The 22,794-nt window shown below is 36.1% G+C and overlaps 1 protein-coding gene across 1 annotated transcript; it reads left to right on the top strand.

Annotated features, from left to right (window-relative positions):
• The first annotated feature begins 6,188 nt into the window (after positions 1-6,188).
• Positions 6,189-21,596, top strand: LOC109060914 (cytochrome b-c1 complex subunit 1, mitochondrial-like). The gene is made up of 13 exons (XM_019078065.2): positions 6,189-6,346; positions 15,588-15,728; positions 16,082-16,168; positions 16,757-16,886; positions 17,087-17,285; positions 17,544-17,623; positions 17,727-17,842; positions 17,946-18,089; positions 19,171-19,331; positions 19,414-19,499; positions 20,615-20,703; positions 20,819-20,894; positions 21,511-21,596. The coding sequence occupies exons 1-13, from the start codon at positions 6,284-6,286 to the stop codon at positions 21,573-21,575; spliced, it is 1,437 nt and encodes a 478-aa protein (XP_018933610.1). The 5' UTR covers positions 6,189-6,283; the 3' UTR covers positions 21,576-21,596.
• Positions 21,597-22,794: the final 1,198 nt, after the last annotated feature.

Genomic DNA, 22,794 nt, shown 5'->3' with positions numbered 1-22,794 from the left:
CTGTTGTAAGTTCTTGTTCTCCTTTCTGTTCAATTTTATTTCTCCTAGTTATATAAATGGCAATATACTCATGTATAATATATACTTTGCAATACCAACAATAAAATTAAGTCAAGTCAAGTCATCTTTATTTATATAGCGCTTTAAACAAAAAAGATTGCGTCTGAACAACATTAATTAGGAAAACAGTGTGTCAATAATGCAAAATGACAGTTAAAGGCAGTTCATCATTGAATTCAGTGATGTCATCATGCAGCTCAGTTCAGTTTAAATAGTATCTGTGCAATAATTTGCAAATCAAGTCAACGATATCGCTGTAAATGAAATGTCCCCAACTAAGCAAGCCAGAGGCGACAGCGGCAAGGAACCAAAACTCCATCAGTGACAGAATGGAGAAAAAAAACCTTTGGAGAAACCAGGCTCAGTTGGGGGGCCAGTTCTCCTCTGACCAGACGAAACCAGCAGTTCAATTCCAGGCTGCAGCAAAGTCAGATTGTGCAGAAGAATCATCTGTTTCCTGTGGTCTTGTCCCGGTGGTCGTCTGAGACAAGGTCTTTACAGGGGATCTGTCTCTGGAGCTCTAGTTGTCCTGGTCTCCGCTGTCTTTCAGGGCTGTAGAGGTCCTTTCTAGGTGCTGATTCACCATCTGGGCTGGATGCATACTGGATCCGGGTGACTGCATTGACCCTCAGACTTGGATACAGACTGGATCTGGTGGCTACGGTGACCTCGGAATAAGAGAGAAACAGACTTATATGAGCGTAGATGCCATTCTTCTAATGATGTAGCAAGTACATCGGGTGTTATGGGAAATGTTCCCGGTTCCGGTTTACCTAATTAATGCAGCCTAAAAATCCTTTAATGGATTTGGATGTTAGAAGTGTATTAGTATGTTATGTGGAAGCCAGGTTAAAGAGATGGGTCTTTAATCTACATTTAAACTACAAGAGTGTGTCTGCCTCCCGAACAATGTTAGGTAGGTTATTCCAGAGTTTGGGCGCTAAATAGGAGAAGGATCTGCCACCGGCAGTTGACTTTGATATTCTAGGTATTATCAAATTGCCAGAGTTTCAAGAACGCAGCGGACATGGAGGACTATAATGTAACAAGAGCTCGTTCAAATACTGAGGTGCTAAACCATTCAGGGCTTTATAAGTAATAAGCAAGATTTTAAAATCTATACTATACGATGTTTGATAGGGAGCCAGTGCAGTGTTGACAGGACCGGGCTAATATGATCATATTTCCTGGTTCTTGTAAGAACTCTAGCTGCTGCATTTTGGACTAACTGGAGTTTGTTTACTAAGCGTGCAGAACAACCACCCAATAGAGCATTACAATAGTCTAACCTTGAGGTCATAAACGCATGGATTAACATTTCTGCATTTGACATTGAGAGCATAGGCCGTAATTTAGATATATTTTTGAGATGGAGAAATGCAGTTTTACAAATGCTAGAAACGTGTCTTTCTAAGGAAAGGTTGCTATCAAATAGCACACCTTCCTAACAAGTTAGGTTCCTAACTGATGACAAAGAATTGACAGAGCAGCCATCAAGTCTTAGACAGCGTTCTAGGTTATTACATGCAGAGCTTTTAGGCCCTATAATTAACACCTCTGTTTTTTCAGAAATTAGCAGTAAGAAATTACTCGTCATCCAGTTTTTTATATCGACTATGCATTCCATTAGTTTTTCAAATTAGTATGTTTCACCGGGCCGCGAAGAAATATAGAGCTGAGTATCATCAGCATAACAGTGAAAGCTAACACCGTGTTTCCTGATGAAATTTCCCAAGGGTAACATGTAAAGCGTAAAGAGTAATGGCCCTAGTACTGAGCCTTGCGGTACTCCATACTGCACATGTGAACGATATGATACCTCTTCATTCACTGCTACGAATTGATGGCGGTCATATAAGTATGATTTAAACCATGCTAATGCACTTCCATTAATGCCAACAAAGTGTTCTAGTCTATGCAAAAGAATAGTGTGGTCAATAGTATCGAACGCAGCACTAAGATCCAATAGCATTAATAGAGAGATACAACCACGATCAGATGATAAGAGCAGGTCATTTGTAACTCCCACCATCCTTTTTGACCAATGCGAATACGCTTCTGTGGCATCTTCTCCTGAATACCCCGAAAATAACTTATACTACATTTTCAGTTTTGTTCGTACAGATAAAAGCAATACATCAATCGAATCTGTAAAGGGTCTACTTTTATTTGTATATACACATGATGTCTGCCGCCTTGGTTCTGCGTGATCTTCATTTTGAAACGTGTCATTAAAATGAACAGTAACTCAACAAAGAGACATGAGAGATAGATCTAAAGAAAGCTTCACATGTCTACATTTAAACTAAGCAAGTCTTATTGAAAACAAATATTCTGTAATAAAGTAATCCATATGAAAACAGCGCGATGTCCAGTATTTCACGTCTCCCTTCATTATATCTAATGCGACCACGCCCACGCGCCGAGTGCGCTATTGATATTTTTATAGACAACGTGAAGCTTGCAGCGTGTAAAAGCCCCCATAACAGCAAACAAACAGCGAGACTGTTCAAGTTTTTTTTTATTTTACTGTTCGCTTCGCGCTTAGAGATTGTCGTCAGACAATTCAGAGATTTACATGAAACTATGCATGATAACCCGAAAAATTTTCTTGATGATTAGTTGAAGTGTCCCTCTTCTATTGTGAAGCTCGCCAGGCCCATATGGGTAAGAAAAGAAATAGAGAAAAGGCTCAAGTTAAAGAAACTGATATGGCAACTAACGAAGGCAAGGATGTCAGTGAAGTTTCTAAGGACCTAGAAATAGTAGGCCTTGCTACACCACTTCCGTGCACTCCGTGCAAAAATCCATCGGGAAAAAAAGTCAATTAAATGCCAACATTGACGACAAAATTGATTCACTTTTTGAGGCTGTTGCAGAACTTACATCGAAGTGCAATGGCACATTTCAAAGAGTTGAATCCATGGAAAAGATCATGGAAAAAATTGTCTCTTCTGTTACCACTCTTTCTACCACCGTAAGCAAGTTATTACTTGAGAGCACATCTCAGAAGGAGAAGATTTTGAATCTGGAATTTTTTTGGCCGCGTTGCAGCAAGAAAATGAGCAGCTAAAGGAAATGTGTATGGGAGTGCAGAACTACAAAAGAAGATGGGATCTAAGGATTTATGGTGTTAAAGAAAGTGGTTCAGACAGGGAGAACAACACACGTTATGTGATTATTAAGATAATTTCATAAAAGTATCTCCAAAGATTGCACAGAAACTTCCAGATGTGGTGGATTCAGTTCATAGATTGGGACAGAAAATAAGTGATGGTCGCCCTAGAGTGATAATTATGCAATTCGCCATGCGGCAATACCGGGACACAGTGTGGCGAGATGCCAAAGATAACCAGTATCTGAAAGAGAACGGGCTGCACATCAAAGAGTATCTGTCTTCGGAGGAGAGAGCTACAAGGAAGATGGCATGACCACTGGTGAAACGTGCAAGAGAAGAAGGCAATAAGGGGTGCGCATCAGTGTTTCAGATGAACAGTTACATGAACAGATGGTAGCTGATGGCTGTCCTGCGAGAAACATTTCAATATAAATCGGGTCAGGGCAAGTGTTTTGAATGACTTTATGTTTCATGTTTTCTCAGTTTTCACTTTCTCCAAAGTTTATTCTCATAGTTCAATGTTTAGTTAGTTCCCTTTTGTAACAGCTGGTCACAAGTTTGGTAATTTCAAATTTATTTCTTTAAATGTTCGAGTCATTCGTGATGCCATTAAAAGAAAAGCCATATTTCTTTTTGCAAGACATACAGAAGCTCAAGTTCTTTTTTTTTTTCCAAGAAAAAAACTCATTCCTGTGACTGATGTGAATTTCTGGAAAACCCAATCTGGAGATTTAACTGTTTTTAGTCATGGATCCAGACACTCAGCAGGTGTTGCTATTTTCTTCAACAAATTTAAAGGTGATGTTTTGGAAACTATTTGCTCGGAAAATGGAAGATGGATTATAATGTCTCTTAGATTGGATAATTCTGTTTTAATAATTTGCAAAGTATATGGGTTCAGCGTTCAAGTACATAATCTAGAAATGTTTAAGAAAATCTGTGAAATATTAACAGACCTAAAACATATATATCGGTGGTGACTTAACAATGCTCCGGATGATTCAGTTGAACGTTTTCCGCCCAAAAACACCAGTTCACAAATCTCAGACTTATTTTATTTTATAACTGACAAGTTACAAGATGTGTAGAGATATTTAAACCCTAATTGTTGTGATATCTTTAAAATCGAGAGTAGATTACTGGCTAATTCCTCATGATTTAATTCACTATATCTGACACAAAAATAGCTTGTGGACCTCTATCAGATCACAAATTGATATCGGTTTTCTTTGATGGGTATATGGATAAAGGTAATGTGAATCATTGATATCGGAAATTAAACAACACTCTGCTCTCTGATAATTATTTTGTCGAACAAGTTAAATTGTTAGCAAAATTTTTTGAAAACAAAAATTTAAGTTGTATACAACAGTGGGAGCTATTTAAATTTAAAGTCAGAGAAATGGCTATGAGAAGAGGCGAAGAGTTAAAGAAAAACAAACTTAAAAAGATTACTGAGATAACAGAAGAACTTAATACTTTAATAAAAAAAATTAAAAAAAACTCTCTGTCAGAAGATGCTAATACTAAAACATATAAACTCAGTTTAGAAATGGATAACCTGTACACGGAATTAGCCGAAGGAGCTTATGTGAGGTCAAGGGCCAAATGGTTTGAGGGTTTTTTTTTTCTATGGAAAGAAGAAATTATGCAAGAAATGCAATCTCATCTTTAAAAAATAAATGAAAAGATTTCCAGTAACCATTCAGATATAGCATTCTTTGTATATTCATTTTATGAAAAACTATATCCCTCACATACTGATGATGGAAAAAATAAGTACATTTTTACATACAGTTGAAGACTTTGTTCCAGTAGCTTCTAATGATTATATAGACCGACATTTTTGGAATCAGGTGCAGTAAGTCACCGGTGTCAGTTACAAGTTTTAGAAAATAATTTTTGTGAGGACGACTGGAAACAGCTGGTGTTAAATTCTTTAGACACCATAAAACACCGACTGAAAACACTGCCTGAGCCCAAATGACATTCATAATCGGCCTGACAGTATAGTTCACTGCTTTACAGAATGAACATGATCAGCACTTGGAACTGAAAAGTCTTACTTGCGGACTGATGGACGTGTTCTTTCTCTTGTCAGTGCGAGTTTTTAAAAGTCCTTTTAACAGAATTATGCATTGCTGCTGTTTTACTAACCTTTTCTAACATGTCCGGTGCCTACGTCCCTGGTAAGTGTAGTTTTTGAAAGTACTATACATTTTTCAAAACCATTTGAAACCAACAGAAATACAAAGATTTCAAAGAACTTCGCAGATAGATTTTCTAAAAATAGATTTTCTAAAAATATTTTTTTCCTCATGTTTGTCATGTTTTCATTTTTATTTGAAATATTCCCAATTTGTGTTAACTATATCATGAAATATCTTGATTCTTAAATATGTGGAACCTAAGTAAATGCATCATGTTAGTTAATCTATAACGGGCGATGGTCAAAGTAGGCTAGTCTTTTCATGTAATGTAGGCTATATTAATTGTGCATAAAACCCGTCTTTTTACTTTTAAGTACTAGATAGGTTATGGGTCATAAAATATTTTTTAATACTACTTTCATCAAAGTTGTCCTAAAACTTATAAAACGCACTCTTGTCTTAGGACAACTTTGAAGGAAAAAAAATTTGATCAACTTCAAATGTTGACTACTGTAAAAAAAAAAAAAAAAAAAAAAAACATTGTATGTTACTAATTATAACAATTCAATTGTAGTCTACAGAAAGAGCAAAGAATGATGTCAGTCTAGAGAAGAGTTCAAGACAAACGCTTTCAAAAACGCGACTGTCTCTGGCTCAGCAAAAGTCAATGAACGCAGATTTGAATTTACCAGCTGGTGATATGCCGCACTGAGCGTTACAGCGATTTTACTTAAAGAGGGATTTGAATAAATAAAAACCAGGTGACAGCCCTGACGGATTCGATTCACCACATCCCCTCTACTTGGCTCTGTGGGCTCTAAAGGGGCCACGCTGTATTGAGTCCATGCCAACAATAGGTGGCGGTACTGAACTTTATAGGTTTGCTAATCGTCGTTAAACAAAAAGAAGAGGAAGACGACAGTCAGCGGTGGTGGTGGTGCACACTGTGGACAAGATGGTTGCTTCTATGTGGCGGATCAGTGGGGCAGTGAATCGAGCTTTTGGTAGAGCTGGTTACGTACGTATTGCATGGCTTTGACATTGTATACCGGCGTTACGATTTACAATATTATATTTAAATACGCGGATAGTATCCAGTCGATCTCCATAGTCACAGTGATTGTCATTGGCCTTGTTAGTGCCGGGGAGATAGCTGATAGCTAAAGGTTATCTCTCCCTTGTGTAAGAGCTTTGAGGATCAAGAGACGAGTTTTAAACAGTTCTGTAAGCAAATCACTGTGTAACTCTAGAAATGTAAATATTGCTCTTATATGTTTCTTATTCTTTATGTTAATTTAACCTGAAATTTGGTCTGACAAGGTCATTGAAATCTGACGTCACATGGAGATATAGATTATTTGTTCGAGTAGTAATTGTTAAACTGTAGATATTAACAGCAACTTCGTACTGTTTGTGACATTTTTCCTTTCGTTAATTTTAATCAAATAACAGAAACACGTTAGACTAAGTGTTGTGTCCTCCTCAATGTAGACAACAAAACAGCATGAGATCTGGTTTTACGAAGAACTTGTTTCTTGACTGTTAATAAAGAATTTTCTATAAATAAAGGAGTCAGTTACATAAAAGAGCGTCCACAACAGAAAAAGGAAACTTGTTTAAAAAAAATTCATATAATATAGGTGACAAATTCTCGGAAATGTACACAGTTCATGTGTTTCATATTGAAAAAAGTAACTACTAAAGCTAATATTTACAAGAAAATGTAAAATTTTATGACTCCATTTTAATAATTTTCAGAAAAAGTAAAATGTATATTTTTCATAGTGTATATATATATATATATATATATATATATATATATATATATATATGTGTATATATATATATATATATATATACAGTCGTGGCCAAAAGTTTTGAGAATTACATAAATATTGGAAATTGGAGAAGTTTGCTGCTTAAGTTTTTTATAATAGCAATTTGCATATACTCCAGAATGCTATGAAGAGTGATCAGATGAATTGCATAGTCCTTCTTTGCCATGAAAATAACTTAATCCCAAAAAAACCTTTCCACTGCATTTCATTGCTGTCATTAAAGGACCTGCAGACATCATTTCAGTAATCATCTTGTTAACTCAGGTGAGAATGTTGACGAGCACAAGGCTGGAGATCATTATGTCAGGCTGATTGGGTTAGAATGGCAGACTTGACATGTTAAAAGGAGGGTGATGCTTGAAATCATTGTTCTTCCAATGTTAACCATGGTGACCTGCAAAGAAACGCGTGCAGCCATCATTGCGTTGCATAAAAATGGCTTCACAGGCAAGGATATTGTGGCTACTAAGATTGCACCTAAATCAACAATTTATAGGTTCATCAAGAACTTCAAGGAAAGAGGTTCAAATCTTGTAAAGAAGGCTTCAGGGCGTCCAAGAAACTCCAGCAAGCGCCAGGATCGTCTCCTAAAGAGGATTCAGCTGCGGGATCGGAGTGCCACCAGTGCAGAGCTTGCTCAGGAATGGCAGCAGGCAGGTGTGAGTGCATCTGCACGCACAGTGAGGCGAAGACTTTTGGAAGATGGCCTGGTGTCAAGAAGGCCAGCAAAGAAGCCACTTCTCTCCAAAAAAAACATCAGGGACAGATTGATCTTCTGCAGAAAGTATAGTGAATGGACTGCTGAGGACTGGGGCAAAATCATATTCTCAGATGAAGCCCCTTTCCGATTGTTTGGGGCATCTAGAAAAAGGCTTGTTCGGAGAAGAAAAGGTGAGCGCTACCATCAGTCCTGTGTCATGCCAACAGTAAAGCATCCTGACACCATTCATGTGTGGGGTTGCTTCTCATCCAAGGGAGTGGGCTCACTCACAATTCTGCCCAAAAACACAGCCATGAATAAAGAATGGTACCAAAACACCCTCCAACAGCAACTTCTTCCAACAACCCAACAACAGTTTGGTGAAGAACAATGCATTTTCCAGCACGATGGAGCACCGTGTCCATAAGGCAAAAGTGATAACTAAGTGGCTCGGGGACCAGAATGTTGAAATTTTGGGTCCATGGCCTGGAAACTCCCCAGATCTTAATCCCATTGAGAACTTGTGGTCAATCCTCAAGAGGCGGGTGGACAAACAAAAACCCACTAATTCTGACAAACTCCAAGAAGTTATTATGAAAGAATGGGTTGCTATCAGTCAGGATTTGGCCCAGAAGTTGATTGAGAGCATGCCCAGTCGAATTGCAGAGGTCCTGAAAAAGAAGGGCCAACACTGCAAATACTGACTCTTCGCATAAATGTCATGTAATTGTCGATAAAAGCCTTTGAAACGTATGAAGTGCTTGTAATTATATTTCAGTACATCACAGAAACAACTGAAACAAATATATAAAAGCAGTTTAGCAGCAAACTTTTTGAAAACTAATATTTATGTAATTCTCAAAACTTTTGGCCACGACTGTATTCATATGTTATCAATCATTAATTCATAAATTAATTTTCACAACATTTTATAACTATGTTTGTCTGGTCATTAAATATAGGATTGTAGGGGGTAAAAAAATAAATAATATAAGCAAATTTGTAGAAAAAAGAGGGGGGTTTTTTCAGTCCACTGTGTTCTGTTTTTCCTGGTTTTTATAAACAGGGCAACAGTTAGGCCTACTGTGCACTTGAGATCTGGGGCCGTATAAAACTTCTCAGAAATGCTTTTAAAGGGATCCCCGGGTTAAGACATGTACTGTATAGCTTAATATAATATGAATGATGTCTCTTTTTGAAATATGTAATAGAAAACCCATTAAAGATGTATGTTATTTTAAAAAATCAACATCGTTTTTACAGTATGGGGGGTGCCATTATTTTATGTGCACAGTACATTCTGCGTTGATGACGTCAAATGGTTGCACTCGGTGAGCTACTGGTGCTTTACCACGACACAACTCAGAATACACAACTCAAGAAAATAAAATACTGATACAATACCACATTGTGTGGCTTTTGGATGTAATTTTCAGTCGGAGGGCAAAAAAAGAAGCATTATAAGACTTCACTGATTTCCTAGCGATAAGAAGAGGAGAATTCAATTCAAGTTTATTTGTATAGTGCTTTTTACGATACAAATCATTGCAAAGCAACTTTACAGAAAATTAAGTTTCTACAATATTTAGTAGTAGCTTATCAGTGGTGACTGTCAGTTTATGTGTATACGGCAGAAATGTTCAGAAAAATCAATAAAAGATGTAAACAAACAGATGATTAAGTTTGATTGCGTAATTGCTGTTAGAGCAAAATGTGGTAGTTCTGTATGTTGTCTCTGGGTTAGCATCATCTGAGGTCCTCTGAGGGGTTGGCATCATCTCTTCTCAGGTGTTCTGGATCCAGACTGGAACTTGTGTAAATCCTAGTTACCACGGGAAAAAGAATGGGAAGATGCATGTGGATGAATAAAACTTCCTAAAGACCTGCTTTTTTATTTCCACTTCAGCCCCGATGCCTTTGAGGTTTTTAGTGGACCGCATCTACTGAAACAGCTTACACACGGCTGAGATAAGAAACACTATGCCATCCTGTTAGAATGTAAACATGCCGACGCTAATCGTGATGCTGCATCCGCTGGAGGAGTTTCTCAGCGTGGATTTCCCTCGAGATCCGGGGCGTTTAGACTCCTTGTGGGGAAAAATCGATGGTACGGCATTTGGTTTAAGCTTATACTTATATCCATCACCACCTGTAAGCTCTTTCGGTAGCTGTAGTCATCATATCAGTATTTTATTTTCCGAGTTGTCTATTCCAACTTGTGTTGTGGTAAAAACAGCAACAGGTAGCAGCAGTAGCTCACCGAGTGCAACCATTTTACATCATCAGAATAATGGTGCCCCCCATAGTCCAAAATATGTATAAAACTATGTGATTTTTTTTTTTAAATAACATACATCTTTCGTGGGTTTTCTATTACATATTTCAATAAGAGACAGAATTTATGGTATATTAAGCTATACATGTCTTAATACCTGGGGATCCCTTTAAGAATAGTCTTAAGATTTGACTTGTCAACAAATTATCAGTAAAAAGTAGGACTTGCTAAGAGTAGAAGACTTTTATTAAGAAGCTAAGAGCCTAATTCTTAAAGGGATACTCCACCCCAAAATGAAAATTTTGTCATTAATCACTTACCTCCATGTCGTTGCAAACCCGTAAAAGCTCTGTTCATCTTCCGAACACAATTTAAGATATTTTGGATGAAAACCTGGAGGCTTGAGACTGTCCCATAGACTGCCAAATAAATAACAGTGTCAAGGTCCATAAAAGGTACGAAAGTCGTCGTCAGAATACTCCATCTGCCATCAGACGTGTAATCTGGTTTATATGAAGTGACGGGAACAGTTTTTGTAAGCGAAGAAAACAAAAATAACGACTTTATTTAATAATTCCTTTGTCGACGGTCTCTGTCCATATCACCCTATGCTGTGTATGCTCTTCTGTGTCATCCGCGCCACAAGGATGTTGCATCCTTGTGGCGCGGATGACACAGAAGAGCATAATATCTTAAATTGTGTTCTGAAGACGAACGTAGCTTTTATGGGTTTGGAAAGACATGGGGGTAAGTGATTGACAACATTTTTATTTTGGGGTGGAGTGTCCCTTTAAGTGCTGACTGAGGTGACACTTAAGTGTTGTGAACTAAAGACCACAATGATGTCAACACAAAAAGGCTAACCTTGACCTCTAAATCAGCCAATAGTGAGCCTGATCATGTAAAGTCACAGCAGCACAACACCAATCATTTAATGTAACTACAATAAAATCATTTAATTAAGACACTGAAATATTTAAAATTAATTTTTTTTAAATGCTTTGCATTGTGCAAAATTATCACAGATTATTACTGATGCTTAGTTTTCTATTGGTATGTCTCATTTACAGTTGGAGCAATAATGTGAACATGTTCCATCAGTGGCTCCTACAACTCCAGGAAAGCCCACAATCCTCATAAAAGAGGCTTGTTTTTGCAGTATGGTTTTGTTGGTCAGTTGGAAAGTCAATAACCTGCCATATAGTAGTGGCCAAAAGTGATGTCCGACCTAGGAAATTTGGCATCTTCACCTTTAATGAAAAAAAAAAAAAAGAAAAAGTGCAAGATATTGTAAGCATATTGCTGAAACAAGAGGAAAAACAAACAAATGCAAAAACAAGAGGACCAATTAAATATTGATAACTTATGTTAGGGCTGTGCAATTAATCGAAAAAAAACGATTCGATTTTGGCCTCCAACGATTATGAAAATCCAATAATCGAGATAAAACGATTATTGTGCCCCATTCTGCTCCCTTTTGCAGCGCAGTGCTTTCGTTCCTCCATAAAAGCCCAATTTACCATGCAAATCAGTAAATTCATGTAATGTGACATTTGCAAAATGGGCCGTGCTTGAATTATCGAAGTATATTGATTTCATGTTTTTAAAAGTGTGAAAGAGAACTTGCGCTGCCCCTCAGGAAGAGATATGCGCTCAGAGACAGTACAGAACACGGACATTTAAAGTCATCTTTTAGCTCAAGGTGAGCGCCTAATCGGTCAGGTACATGCAAAAATGTGTCAAAATGCTGCGCTTGGTGATTATTCATGTATACCTTCGTCGGTCATATAATAAATGAATGCAAAGAGTTGAGAATGAAAATAAGAGTGTAACAGTAATTTGGATCCGTGCGGCTCTTAAAGTGACAGCGGGCTATATTTTATTTTACATTTGATTATTCATTTCTGCAGTAGGCTGTACCACGCTACATGAACCTTTTCATATAAAGTGCAATAAATACAAAACTAAAGCCAAACTTAAACTGAAATGAGACATTAATAATAAATGGTATAGTGCAGTGGTTCCCAACCTTTTTCAACTCGCGGCCCACACAACCAAACACATATGTTTGCGCAGCCCACTGCAAAAAAATTAACTGACCCCGCTATTGTTGGGTTAATAACTTAGTACTCAGAAGCTAGATTGTTAACTGTATTTATTAAATGACCTAGGGCTGTGCGATATGAACAAAAAAAAAATAATAAAAAAAAAATAAAAACCTATCGCTAACAATCAAAAAACCTTGCGATTTCGATTTTAATCACAATTTTGACACACAGATATGCTTTACAATCATAAATGCATTCAGGATGAATTTAAAACATATTTCCAAAAGAAAACCAATTAGAGCTTTATCAAAAGGTTGTAACGTCTCTGGAACAGACATAAGTCAAAATAATCACTAAGTAGAGGTGTAACAAAATTTCTAGACCTATATGGCAAAAAATATAAATAAATAAATCCTGTGTCCAGGGACTTTTTTTCTTTTTTGCCATACATTGTTCATAGAGCTCATTAATTGTAGTGGTGTCTCAGGTGTTGAAATAGATTTGTTATACATTATACAGGTTCACACGTAGGCCTACTCTGTCTACAGTGCGTATACAGTATGTGTATGCGGTGCAGAAGCAGCAGCGAGAGCGCATTAATGTAACGCGAAACCACATTAAATTAATGCACGAGCGCGAATCTCTCTGTTCGCACGCAGATTTTACTTTGCTCTGTCACAAAACCAGACGCGCTTGCTCAGATACACGCTGCTCCGTTAACATGGGCTCGGAAAAAAGGCGCATCACAGACAGTGTGTGAACCTGGAGTTACGTAGGCATATTCCCAGTCTGTTCTGTTCTCGCGCTAGGCGCATTGCATTCTGATTAGATCGGATAGCATACTGCGGGAGGTCAGGGCCGCGGAAAATCATGCTATAAAGCGGTTTAGAAATTGCGCACGCTCAAATCGTGATTTTATTACGATTTCTATCACACAGCCCTAGAATGAACTGGCAATTAACAGAAAATAACTTGGGCTTATTTAATTACATATATGAAATGATGTTATTATGTTATGACTTAGACATTTTTACATATATTAACAATATTATTATTTATTTTAATAGTAATTGACGGCCCACCTGCAATACCATTGAAAACCACTGGTATAGTGAATAAATGAAATAATCATACTGCTTGAGACTTGTATAAAAAACATTAAAGCATAGTTTGTTTAATTTTTCATTATTTTAATAAAAAAATTTTTTGCTTTTTTTATTACTGATTGTTTTTTGTTTGAAATTCCGTTGGTCTCTACAATGTAGATGTCATAGCAAGTCAAGACTGCTTTGTCAATTCTTCCACATGTACAGTACATACAGAGAGAGAATTGAAATTGCGTTACACTCAGACCCTTGGTGCATACAGATAACACTAACAGTAGAACATTAAATACAGATAATAAAATATAAAGTACAACTATACAAATAGGTCATGAAAGAAGAAAGAGAAGTAAAGCAGCACAGGGCACATGGCAGATAGTGCAAACCAGTGAAGTAAACAGTGCAAATGTAATGATTGTAGCAACCTTATTTACAGGAAATACATATTTGATATGTATCACTATCTTTAAATAAATCACTCATATAAAGTTTTGGTCTTATGGCCCCCTCATAATCGTGTTAAATAATCGTGATTACAATATTGACCAAAATAATCGTGAACATAAATATTCCCATAAACTAAAAAACCAAACTTATGTTGTAGTCAATGTGCCAATGTTGACAAGTGATTTTGTCTCTAGATTTAGTGATTTCCTCACCCCTTTAGAGATTTTTTTCAAAAGCCTAGCTACAAAATCAGTTTCTTGGACAAACCTTATCTACATTTCGAGACTTTCCCATGATGTCATAAAGGCGAGTTCACTGATCTAGTAAACTCCCCTTTATGAGGTCATCTAGCAACATTAAGGGACCGGTTTTAGCTACTTTCAGTTGAAAGCAGTTGGCAACACTGGTCAGAGTTGTTTTTTTTTTTCTTTCGTATTTTGATGGTTTAAGTGAAATGTAGGGTCATAAAAAACCCACTCATCACTTTTGGCCACTGTTGTGTTTGGTGGGGTTTGTGCCATAAAGCATTAATTTAATTTATCTTTTAATCAGCAAACTTTATTTTTGGCAAACAAAGGGGGTTTATTAAAATTATAACATGGGAGAAATATTGTGATTATTCCTTAAAAAAAAAAAGTTTTAATAATGTAGTGGTGGTAGTATTACGTACATTCTACTGCACTACAATATATTTCTGACATAGTGTATTCCAATTAAACCAAACTTTTATTTTCGCTTCAGTAAGAGTAGTAAACGAAATTGCGCTTATTCTACATTCATTAACAAAGACGTGAAGAACATTTATGATTCATATTTTAAGTCTTTTTTGTGGGTTTTATATTTACAGATACTAGACCATATCACAATTTGGTTGAAGATTAATGACCTATTTTTGATTAATTCATCCAAAGTCCGACAAATTCTGTGACATTCCACTTTATACCTGTACAGTAATTCATAATAATAATGTTGTCCGCGTTTACTGCATCACGTAAATCATAGGGCCCTGGTTAACCTATGGTTAGTGTAGCAAAATCATGGTTAATATGTGGTTAACCAAGTTTAACTGTTTTTTTTTTTTCTTTTTTTTATATAGTAAAACCATGGTCAATTTTTGTAAGGGAAGTTGTAAAATAAATGTAAATAAGTTAGCCAGCTTACATAACGTTTCACAGTTACAGTAATTGTGTATTTTGTCAGCTTATTTAGGCTAATATTATCCAAAAAAGCTAAGGAATCAGGATGTTAAAATAAACAAAAATCTCACCTTTAAGAGTAGACATTGATAAGCATGTCAAAGCCAGGTTCATCAGTTGTTGTGGCATGTCTGATATGGTATATGCATATTTGCATTGCTTTTCTGTGTTTGGTTGTAGTACATGTGTTGTCAAACTGATAAAGATGTTTTCTTAATTTGTGGATGTTTTTGTATTTGCAGCACGTTCAGCTTTCTCGGCCACCGTACTAATTCCTATTAGCAGTTTTTACTGCTAAAAAGCATTGCTATCACAACAATATATAAAGTTTTTAAATATTTTAAAATAGAAAACAGTTCATTTATGTTGTCATAATATATATATATATATATATATATATATATATATATATATATATATATATATATATATATATTTTTTTTTTTTTTTTTTTTACAATATTTGACTTATTAAAAAAACATTCAAAATATCTCTGGCTACTGGGTCAAATCAACCACTTTATTCCGATCTTGTCTTATCGATTAGCCTCTTGTCTAAATCATTGCGTTAGTCTGTGGTTTTTGGTTTGCTTTTAAAATGAATACAAGGAACTTTCACCATATACTTACGTCTACCCTTTTCACTATTTTAGCCTCTTCTGCTGTCTCTGAGACGAGGACAGGCCTCTGTGTCATATGCTCAGAGCCTGCTAGGAGCTCCAGAAACACAGTTAACTACTCTAAGCAATGGCTTGAGGATTGCCTCTGAAGAGACCAACCAAGCCACATGCACGGTAAATAGCTGTTTTTAGACTGTACAAATCAATTATTTATTTTTTGCAGACGTGATTTTAAATCTCACTGAGGTAATTGTAAGGTCCTCACACTTTCTAGCTCTCTAATGTTGTTGCAATGAAATATAAGTACCTGAAATATAACATTTTTAATTTGGTAAAAAGAAAAAAAAAAGTCAAATAAAGCAAATGTTTTATGCATGCCATAAAAATAACAGGACTTGGAAAAAAGCCTGAAAAACTGTACTTAAATTTTTAAATTTCCAAATGTTTATCCAAAAGGAAACTCAAAAGGAAATCAACTTGAACTGCTGATGTAATTATTTGTGCTTTAAATCTGTCTGGCTTTGTAGGTTGGCCTTTGGATAGGTTGTGGCAGCAGATATGAGTCTGAGAAGAATAATGGAGCTGGATTTTTCCTGGAGCATATGGCATTTAAAGTAAGCAATAAACATTTACTTGGTCTCATTCTCTCTAAATGAACGTTGTTACGAGGGCTGGGTATCACTGCCTCACGATCATGTCATGATTTGGCTTGAAGAATTATATTATCTTAACATCATATTAGATCTTGATTGTTACCAATCAAAACATTTTATACAGTTCAAATGTAATAAAAATACAAATTTATTGTAATGAGAATAAGCAAATTGAATTATTTAGTAGCTTTCCCATGGTATCTCTGTGTCAATATTTAACGTCTAGTCTTTACATCAAAATGGCAGCAGGGATTTCCCCAGAGGAAGTGCTTAGGAAAGCTTACTAGTGTGTGTCTAAAAGTGAAGTGGAATGCACCCTGAGTGTTTTACATAGTGGCAAATCTGAGTTCAGGTTTTGATGACATTTGCAACAATTATTGAATTCTAGGACTTTGTATGAGCACCTGATGTAAAATGCTTTATTTGTTTATAGTAAGAAAGAAAGAAATATTGTTAATTGGAATTGGTTGTAGTGTGAAAGCAATTTTTAAAATTGTAATGCTGTTTCCCTAATTTGTACACTCTTTATTCCAAACTGTTCTTGGATCGGGCACAAAGAAGCACCCACAGTCCGCTCTTGAAAAGGCAGTGGAGTCTATGGGAGCTCACTTGAGTGCATACACCTCACGGGAACATACTGCTTACTACATGAAGACCCTTGCCAAGGACTTGCCTAAAGGTTATACAACAAACAAATAAGAGAGGCCAATTTCTCAAACAGGCGCAGTTTCTTCATGCTAATGTGGATAGATAAATGACCTTGTAGGTCTAGATGAGCTCTAGAATGGAGTTATGTTGGCATAGAACATTCTTTCTCTGAATAATCCGGAAGTGTTACTCTTTCTTAGTAATGTCATCTCTTTATTGTATTCTTTTTAGCGGTGGAGCTCTTGGCAGAAGTAGTGCAGAGCTCATCTTTGAGTGAGGCTGATATAGAGCAGCAGAGGAATGTGGTGCTAAGAGAGCTGGAAGAGGTGCAAGGCAGCTTGCAGGATGTTTGCCTGGATCTGCTCCATGCTACTGCCTTCCAGGGTACTCCTCTTGGCCATAGTGTTCTTGGTCCCTCTGCCAATGCCAGGTACACAGATAGCCTTGAGATGATGTATTTCATATGCTTGCATTGTGGATATGCTGACATTTTGTTCGGCATACGTAAGTGCACATTTAAATAAAAATGTGAATTGCATAGCAAAGTGTAGGGCTTATATAAACAGAACTTTCGAAAACTGAAACCGGATTGGATTAATTCTCATTAATGAAAATTTGTGTAAATGCAAACATACGTAATGAAACCTGTTCTTAAAGAATTTTTTTTTTTGCTCTTTATATTTTCAAGGACACTAACTCGTAATGATTTAGTGGAATATATCAGTAGCCATTATAAAGCTCCTCGCATGGTCCTGGCGACAGCTGGAGGTAATGCTCTTGAACTGTTATCAAACTTGTCATACAGTAGTGTTTAAATAGAAAACCCACACAAAGCTGATTGCTTAAACACTATCTTCCTGTTCTGCTGCAGGAGTAAACCATGATGAGCTTGTGGCTCTGGCTAAGCAGCATTTCAGTGGCATTTCTTTTGAATATGAAGGTGATGCTGTACCTGTTCTGTCCCCATGCCGTTTCACTGGGAGTGAGGTAGCTTTATTAATTGCATGTGTGTATGAGAGGGTCTCAGTTTATTGCCATTACTTGACCAGTTGATTGACTTTCTGTTGGTCTGATCTGGTCTTGCTTTCAGATTCGTATGCGTGATGATGCATTGCCCCTAGCACACATTGCTATTGCTGTAGAGGGAGCTGGAGCTGCAAACCCTGATATTGTGCCACTTATGGTTGCCAATTCCATCATCGGTAGCTATGACATCACATTTGGGGGTGGCAAGGTTAGTTTACAACTTTGCTTAAATTGCATTTCCTAAACATTTGTTTAACGTTTTCAGGGATTCTCAATGCTGCTTTAATTATTTGGCAAATTAAGATAAAAAAATTCAGCATTAGGATTTCACCTAAAAGCTGTTATAAAATGCACAATAATCTTTGTGCTTTGTTCCACATCTTGAAAGTAGAAATGAAATAAGCAGGATGCTATAATCAAGTATGAGAATTGATTCTGTTTTGACGAAATTCAGCACAGAGCAAGCTTAAACAATGTCATTGTTAATCAGTCTCTTGATTTCTTCACCCACAGATATGATCAACTCACAGGCATGTGATTGTTTCCCACAATTGTCATTCCTATGTTAATAGTTTATTCCATTTAAAAATTAAGTGTTCATGATGCAGAATATTGATTTTTATGGATGTACATTTACATATTAAATATCAGATATTACATTTGTCTAAATTAAAAACTAAAAAACTAAGATTAAAGTTTTACATTGAATTTGGAGCATCACAACATTTATAATGTACAGTAATAAAAACAATGTTTTTAAATGTTTACTTTAAATGAGTCTTAGACAACAAAGGTAATGTAAAGGTAAAATTGGGGAAATCATTATACACCATTAAATATCCAATACTGGCCAATGTATATCTAATGTTTACCAATACTGGTAGATTTCATTGGTGTCGGTAACATAAAAAAAACTGATATCATAGTGATATATTGTGCATTCCTACATTTATTAGTTGCTTTCTTTAGGATGTTTTAAAATCAATCATATTTGGCATTTTAGACTAGTGAAATGCATCTGAAGGCTACTGAGTATGTCAGTTTTTATGATAGCCACTGTTGATATTATTTCTATTTCTATTCTATTTTTTTCTTTCCTACTATTCCTAATAATAAACGTTACTGCTATGCATACACGGTGGTTTTTTTTTTTTCTAAATTAAGTTTAATCTGTAAATTAGCTGAGCATGACACAAATTGTAATTTATCAGGTAAAATGGTGGTTGCGTTAGGATCATGACATAATACTAAATGTTTTTTTTTTTTTTTTTCTCTTGTATGTTGTATAGCACTTGAGCAGTCGCCTGGCTCGCCTGGCTGCAGAGCTGAATCTGTGTCACAGTTTCCAGGCTTTCCACTCTTCATACAATGACACTGGACTGCTGGGTATTTATTTTGTTACAGACAAACATAAAATAGAGGACATGATGCATTGGGCTCAGAATGCCTGGTAAGTTCAGCTACGACATACCGAGAAGATAGGATTTTCATCCAATTTGAGGTGATGTGCTCCTGATGTTTCTGTACTACAGGATGAATTTGTGCACAACAGTGACTGAGAGTGATGTGGCTCGAGCCAAGAATGCTTTGAAGGCTAGCTTAGTGGGACAGCTCAATGGTAATAAACATTCTCACTCTTATACACTGTCCATACATTCTCTCTTTTTACATCAAAACTTAGTCATAGTCCTAGTAAAAAAATAAAAATCATAGATTTTTCAGATGTTTCACTTGAATTACTGTTAATTATAGTGCTGTATCCAGTAGCTTTAACAATATTTATTTTTTTAAAGCAATAAGTTCATGATATGAGGTATAGATATAGATCTGTATCTGAAATAAAGTGTTATTGAGCCATCCCTACTAATTATAAAACAAGAACATTAGTGTCTAGTGTCAGGCTACACCAAGCATTTGTGTGAATAAACTAGTGCTGTCCAATGATTAATCGCATCCAAAATAAGTTTTTGTTTACATAATATATGTGTGTGTACTGTGTATATTTTATTGCAGCCAATTATTATTGCCTCATTGTTAGTTTATATATAAATAGTCATACTAAAGCCTGGTTTTCACTTACGTCTGTTTGTGTTACTAAAAAATATCAGATTACTCAGCTGTCAAAATAATCAGTAGATTACTTAATTACCAAAATAATCATTAGTTACAGCCCTGGATTAGTACAAATGTTTCTAAATACAACTGCATTGTTTTACTTTTTGTAAGTAGAAGACAAATATCATTGAAATTTTCTTAAAAAGAGTATTCAAATATTGTCATTCTAGTGAACCAAGTATCAGTATTTTGTACATCTGTATATCTGAGCTAAGTGTTTTGTCACACCCCTAGTGTCGATAAGCGGTGATATAGCTCATAATTTTCCAAGTGTATGATACAGCTTTCATTCTTCAGGGGCAACCATATATTCATGAATAAGAAAATCAGTTTGAATAAAGAAAGCAATAACTTTGCCATAGTATCCTTTCAAATGTTAAAGTTGCCACAGTCATTGCATACTTTGCACATGCTGCCCCGCCCCCGGAAAAAAGTTCAGGCTCAGGATTTTTTTTTTTGCTTTAACCCCTGACTTCAACATTAAACTATAGTGGCAGTAGAGCTTGTCAGACATGTTTTTTGCTGTAATCTTGACTTAATACCTCTCAGAACTGACTGCTTTTACACACACACACACTCACTTCAATTCTGTAACATATTTCTTCTTTCTGTCCTCAGGAACTACACCTGTTTGTGATGACATTGGCAGGCAAATACTAAATTATGGTCGCCGCATCCCATTGGCAGAGTGGGATGCCAGAATAGAGGTAAATTGTCCATGTTAACAAACTCACAGTGGCTGAGTGACTGCACTCTTTAAGGTGACATTTAATTGTTCACTTTTATTTTAAGAATACATTTTTACTTGTTTGGTTTTTCTAGGGTGTGACTCCCAGGATTGTCCGGGATGTTTGCTCTAAATACATTTATGACAAATGCCCAGCTGTGTCTGCAGTTGGTGAGTCAGTTTATTTTTATATTTAATAGGCGTTGTTTGTGTTTGTAATTTTGTCGGGAGTGAATAAATATTTAGTAGAATTCTCTTTTATATTAGCATGACACATAATTAAGGAATTTAACTAGTAACCAGTGTAGTGATTATAATATGACTGATAATGTTGAGAACTTTGTTTTTTTTCTAATTTAAGACAAGGGTGCATGTTTGACAGTGCTTAAGCTGTAGTGCTCACTTTAGCTTCGGATGACAGTATAGACAGTGTTTTTACCATCTGCTCTCATGATTACTTTACTTTCTTTTTGTTCTTAAATTAATTGGCGATAATCAAATTAAGCTCATCTAAGGATCAGTTATTAATCATTAACATACCTAATATGGTTATTTTCTGGATATAGCTGCAGCTTATTTACAGAGACATTTGGTACAATAATTAATTTTGCTATCAGACTTTAATATAAGGAAATTGGAGATTTCCTGAAAATTGTTAGACATCCATCCCAATGTTATGGTTTTGAAATGGACATTAAGGCATTAATTGGCATTAAGAATTTTTAAATTTCACTTGTATTAACAACTGAATTTTGGTAACCATGCAATTGTTTGTTTCTTTATGCAGGTCCAATAGAGCAGCTGCCAGATTATAACAGAATGAGAAGCGCTATGTACTGGCTTCGATTTTAAATGATCCTTGCCATTTCATACATAACAAAAGCTATCATCCCTACCACAAATAAAGTACCCCTATCTTCTATGAATTTGATGAGTAGCATATTTGCCCATTTGTTTTCTTAGCCATCTTTCAAGCTCAGACGAAGAGAGAGAGGGGAGAATTTGGTACATTTACATCTGGAATGTCAGACATGGCACAGAGCTACTTATGAATATATGTGATGTTTTGTTTGTCCATTTTGTATATAGCAATAGCTCTCATCCCGACTTCAAATAAAGCTGTCACATCAAGTTTTTTTTTATATTTTTTATGTTTTAAACCCATTCAGTTTTTCCAGTACACTGGAAAGGTATGCTGAAGGAACTGCTAAAGAATAAAGGATGACAAGTTAAAATGACAGCTGTGTTAAAGGGGTCATATGAGGTTGCTAAAAAGAACATTATGTTGTGTATTTGGTGTAATGCAATGTGTTTATGCGGTTTAAGGTTAAAAAAAAGAAGGCTCAGCACCCGCCTACTTCCACTCACTATTATGAATCTAAATCCCCTCCAGAAGTCTGAGTTCCACCAGTGAGCGACGCCTTGTGGTACCATCACAGAGAGGCTTAAAACCACTTTCCAGATCATTCTTGTTCATCATTCCTGGCTGTTGGAAGGATCTTCCCAAACGTATCCGGAATGCTGAATCCCTGACAATTTTCAAGTGACAGCTGTATTTATCATAAAAATGTATCGTCTTTATTTAATCGTTTAAAAAAAAAAAAAAAAAAAGTCTTTATTTATTCCTTCTCTTTATAGCTTGTACTTATTTGAACAATGCCTAAAACTTGGTATTACAAGCACTTTCTATGTCTGTTTGCCTCTTTAAGAAGAATCGCTTTATGTATCCCCCAATTGTAAGTCGCTTTGGATAAAAGCATCTGCAAAATGACTAAATGTAAATGTAAAAAAAAAAACATTATTTTCCACATAATGTACATTATTGTTGCTCCTCTATGCCCCACCTTTCTGAAATGTGTCAATTTTTACAAATCTTTATAGAACAGCCTTTGAGCACAGACAAATTGTAGGCTAGTCTGCAGGTTCAGGAAACGGTCTCCATAAAATGTGCCACACACTGCGGGCTTGAGTGAGGAACGGCCGGAAGACTTGAGAACCGCGTGGCCTGCTGGCTTTCGACAACCACATGTGACGACCCCGTGCTGGACTCCGCTTTGTCCACGGTGAAAGC

This window comes from Cyprinus carpio, chromosome B6 (assembly GCF_018340385.1).
Source record: "Cyprinus carpio isolate SPL01 chromosome B6, ASM1834038v1, whole genome shotgun sequence".
In the NCBI taxonomy this organism is placed as follows: Eukaryota; Metazoa; Chordata; class Actinopteri; order Cypriniformes; family Cyprinidae; genus Cyprinus; species Cyprinus carpio.
The sequence above is the reverse complement of the archived record's forward strand: the minus strand, read 5'-3'. Positions and strand labels throughout refer to the sequence as shown.

Bases quoted from the DNA above. Each gene is read 5' to 3' on its own strand.
- LOC109060914 (XM_019078065.2), top strand. From the start codon at position 6,284: ATGGTTGCTTCTATGTGGCGGATCAGTGGGGCAGTGAATCGAGCTTTT. The intron at 17,624-17,726 runs GTAATGCTCTTG...GTTCTGCTGCAG, and splicing joins GGTCCTGGCGACAGCTGGAG to GAGTAAACCATGATGAGCTT. The intron at 19,500-20,614 runs GTAATAAACATT...TTCTGTCCTCAG, and splicing joins CTTAGTGGGACAGCTCAATG to GAACTACACCTGTTTGTGAT.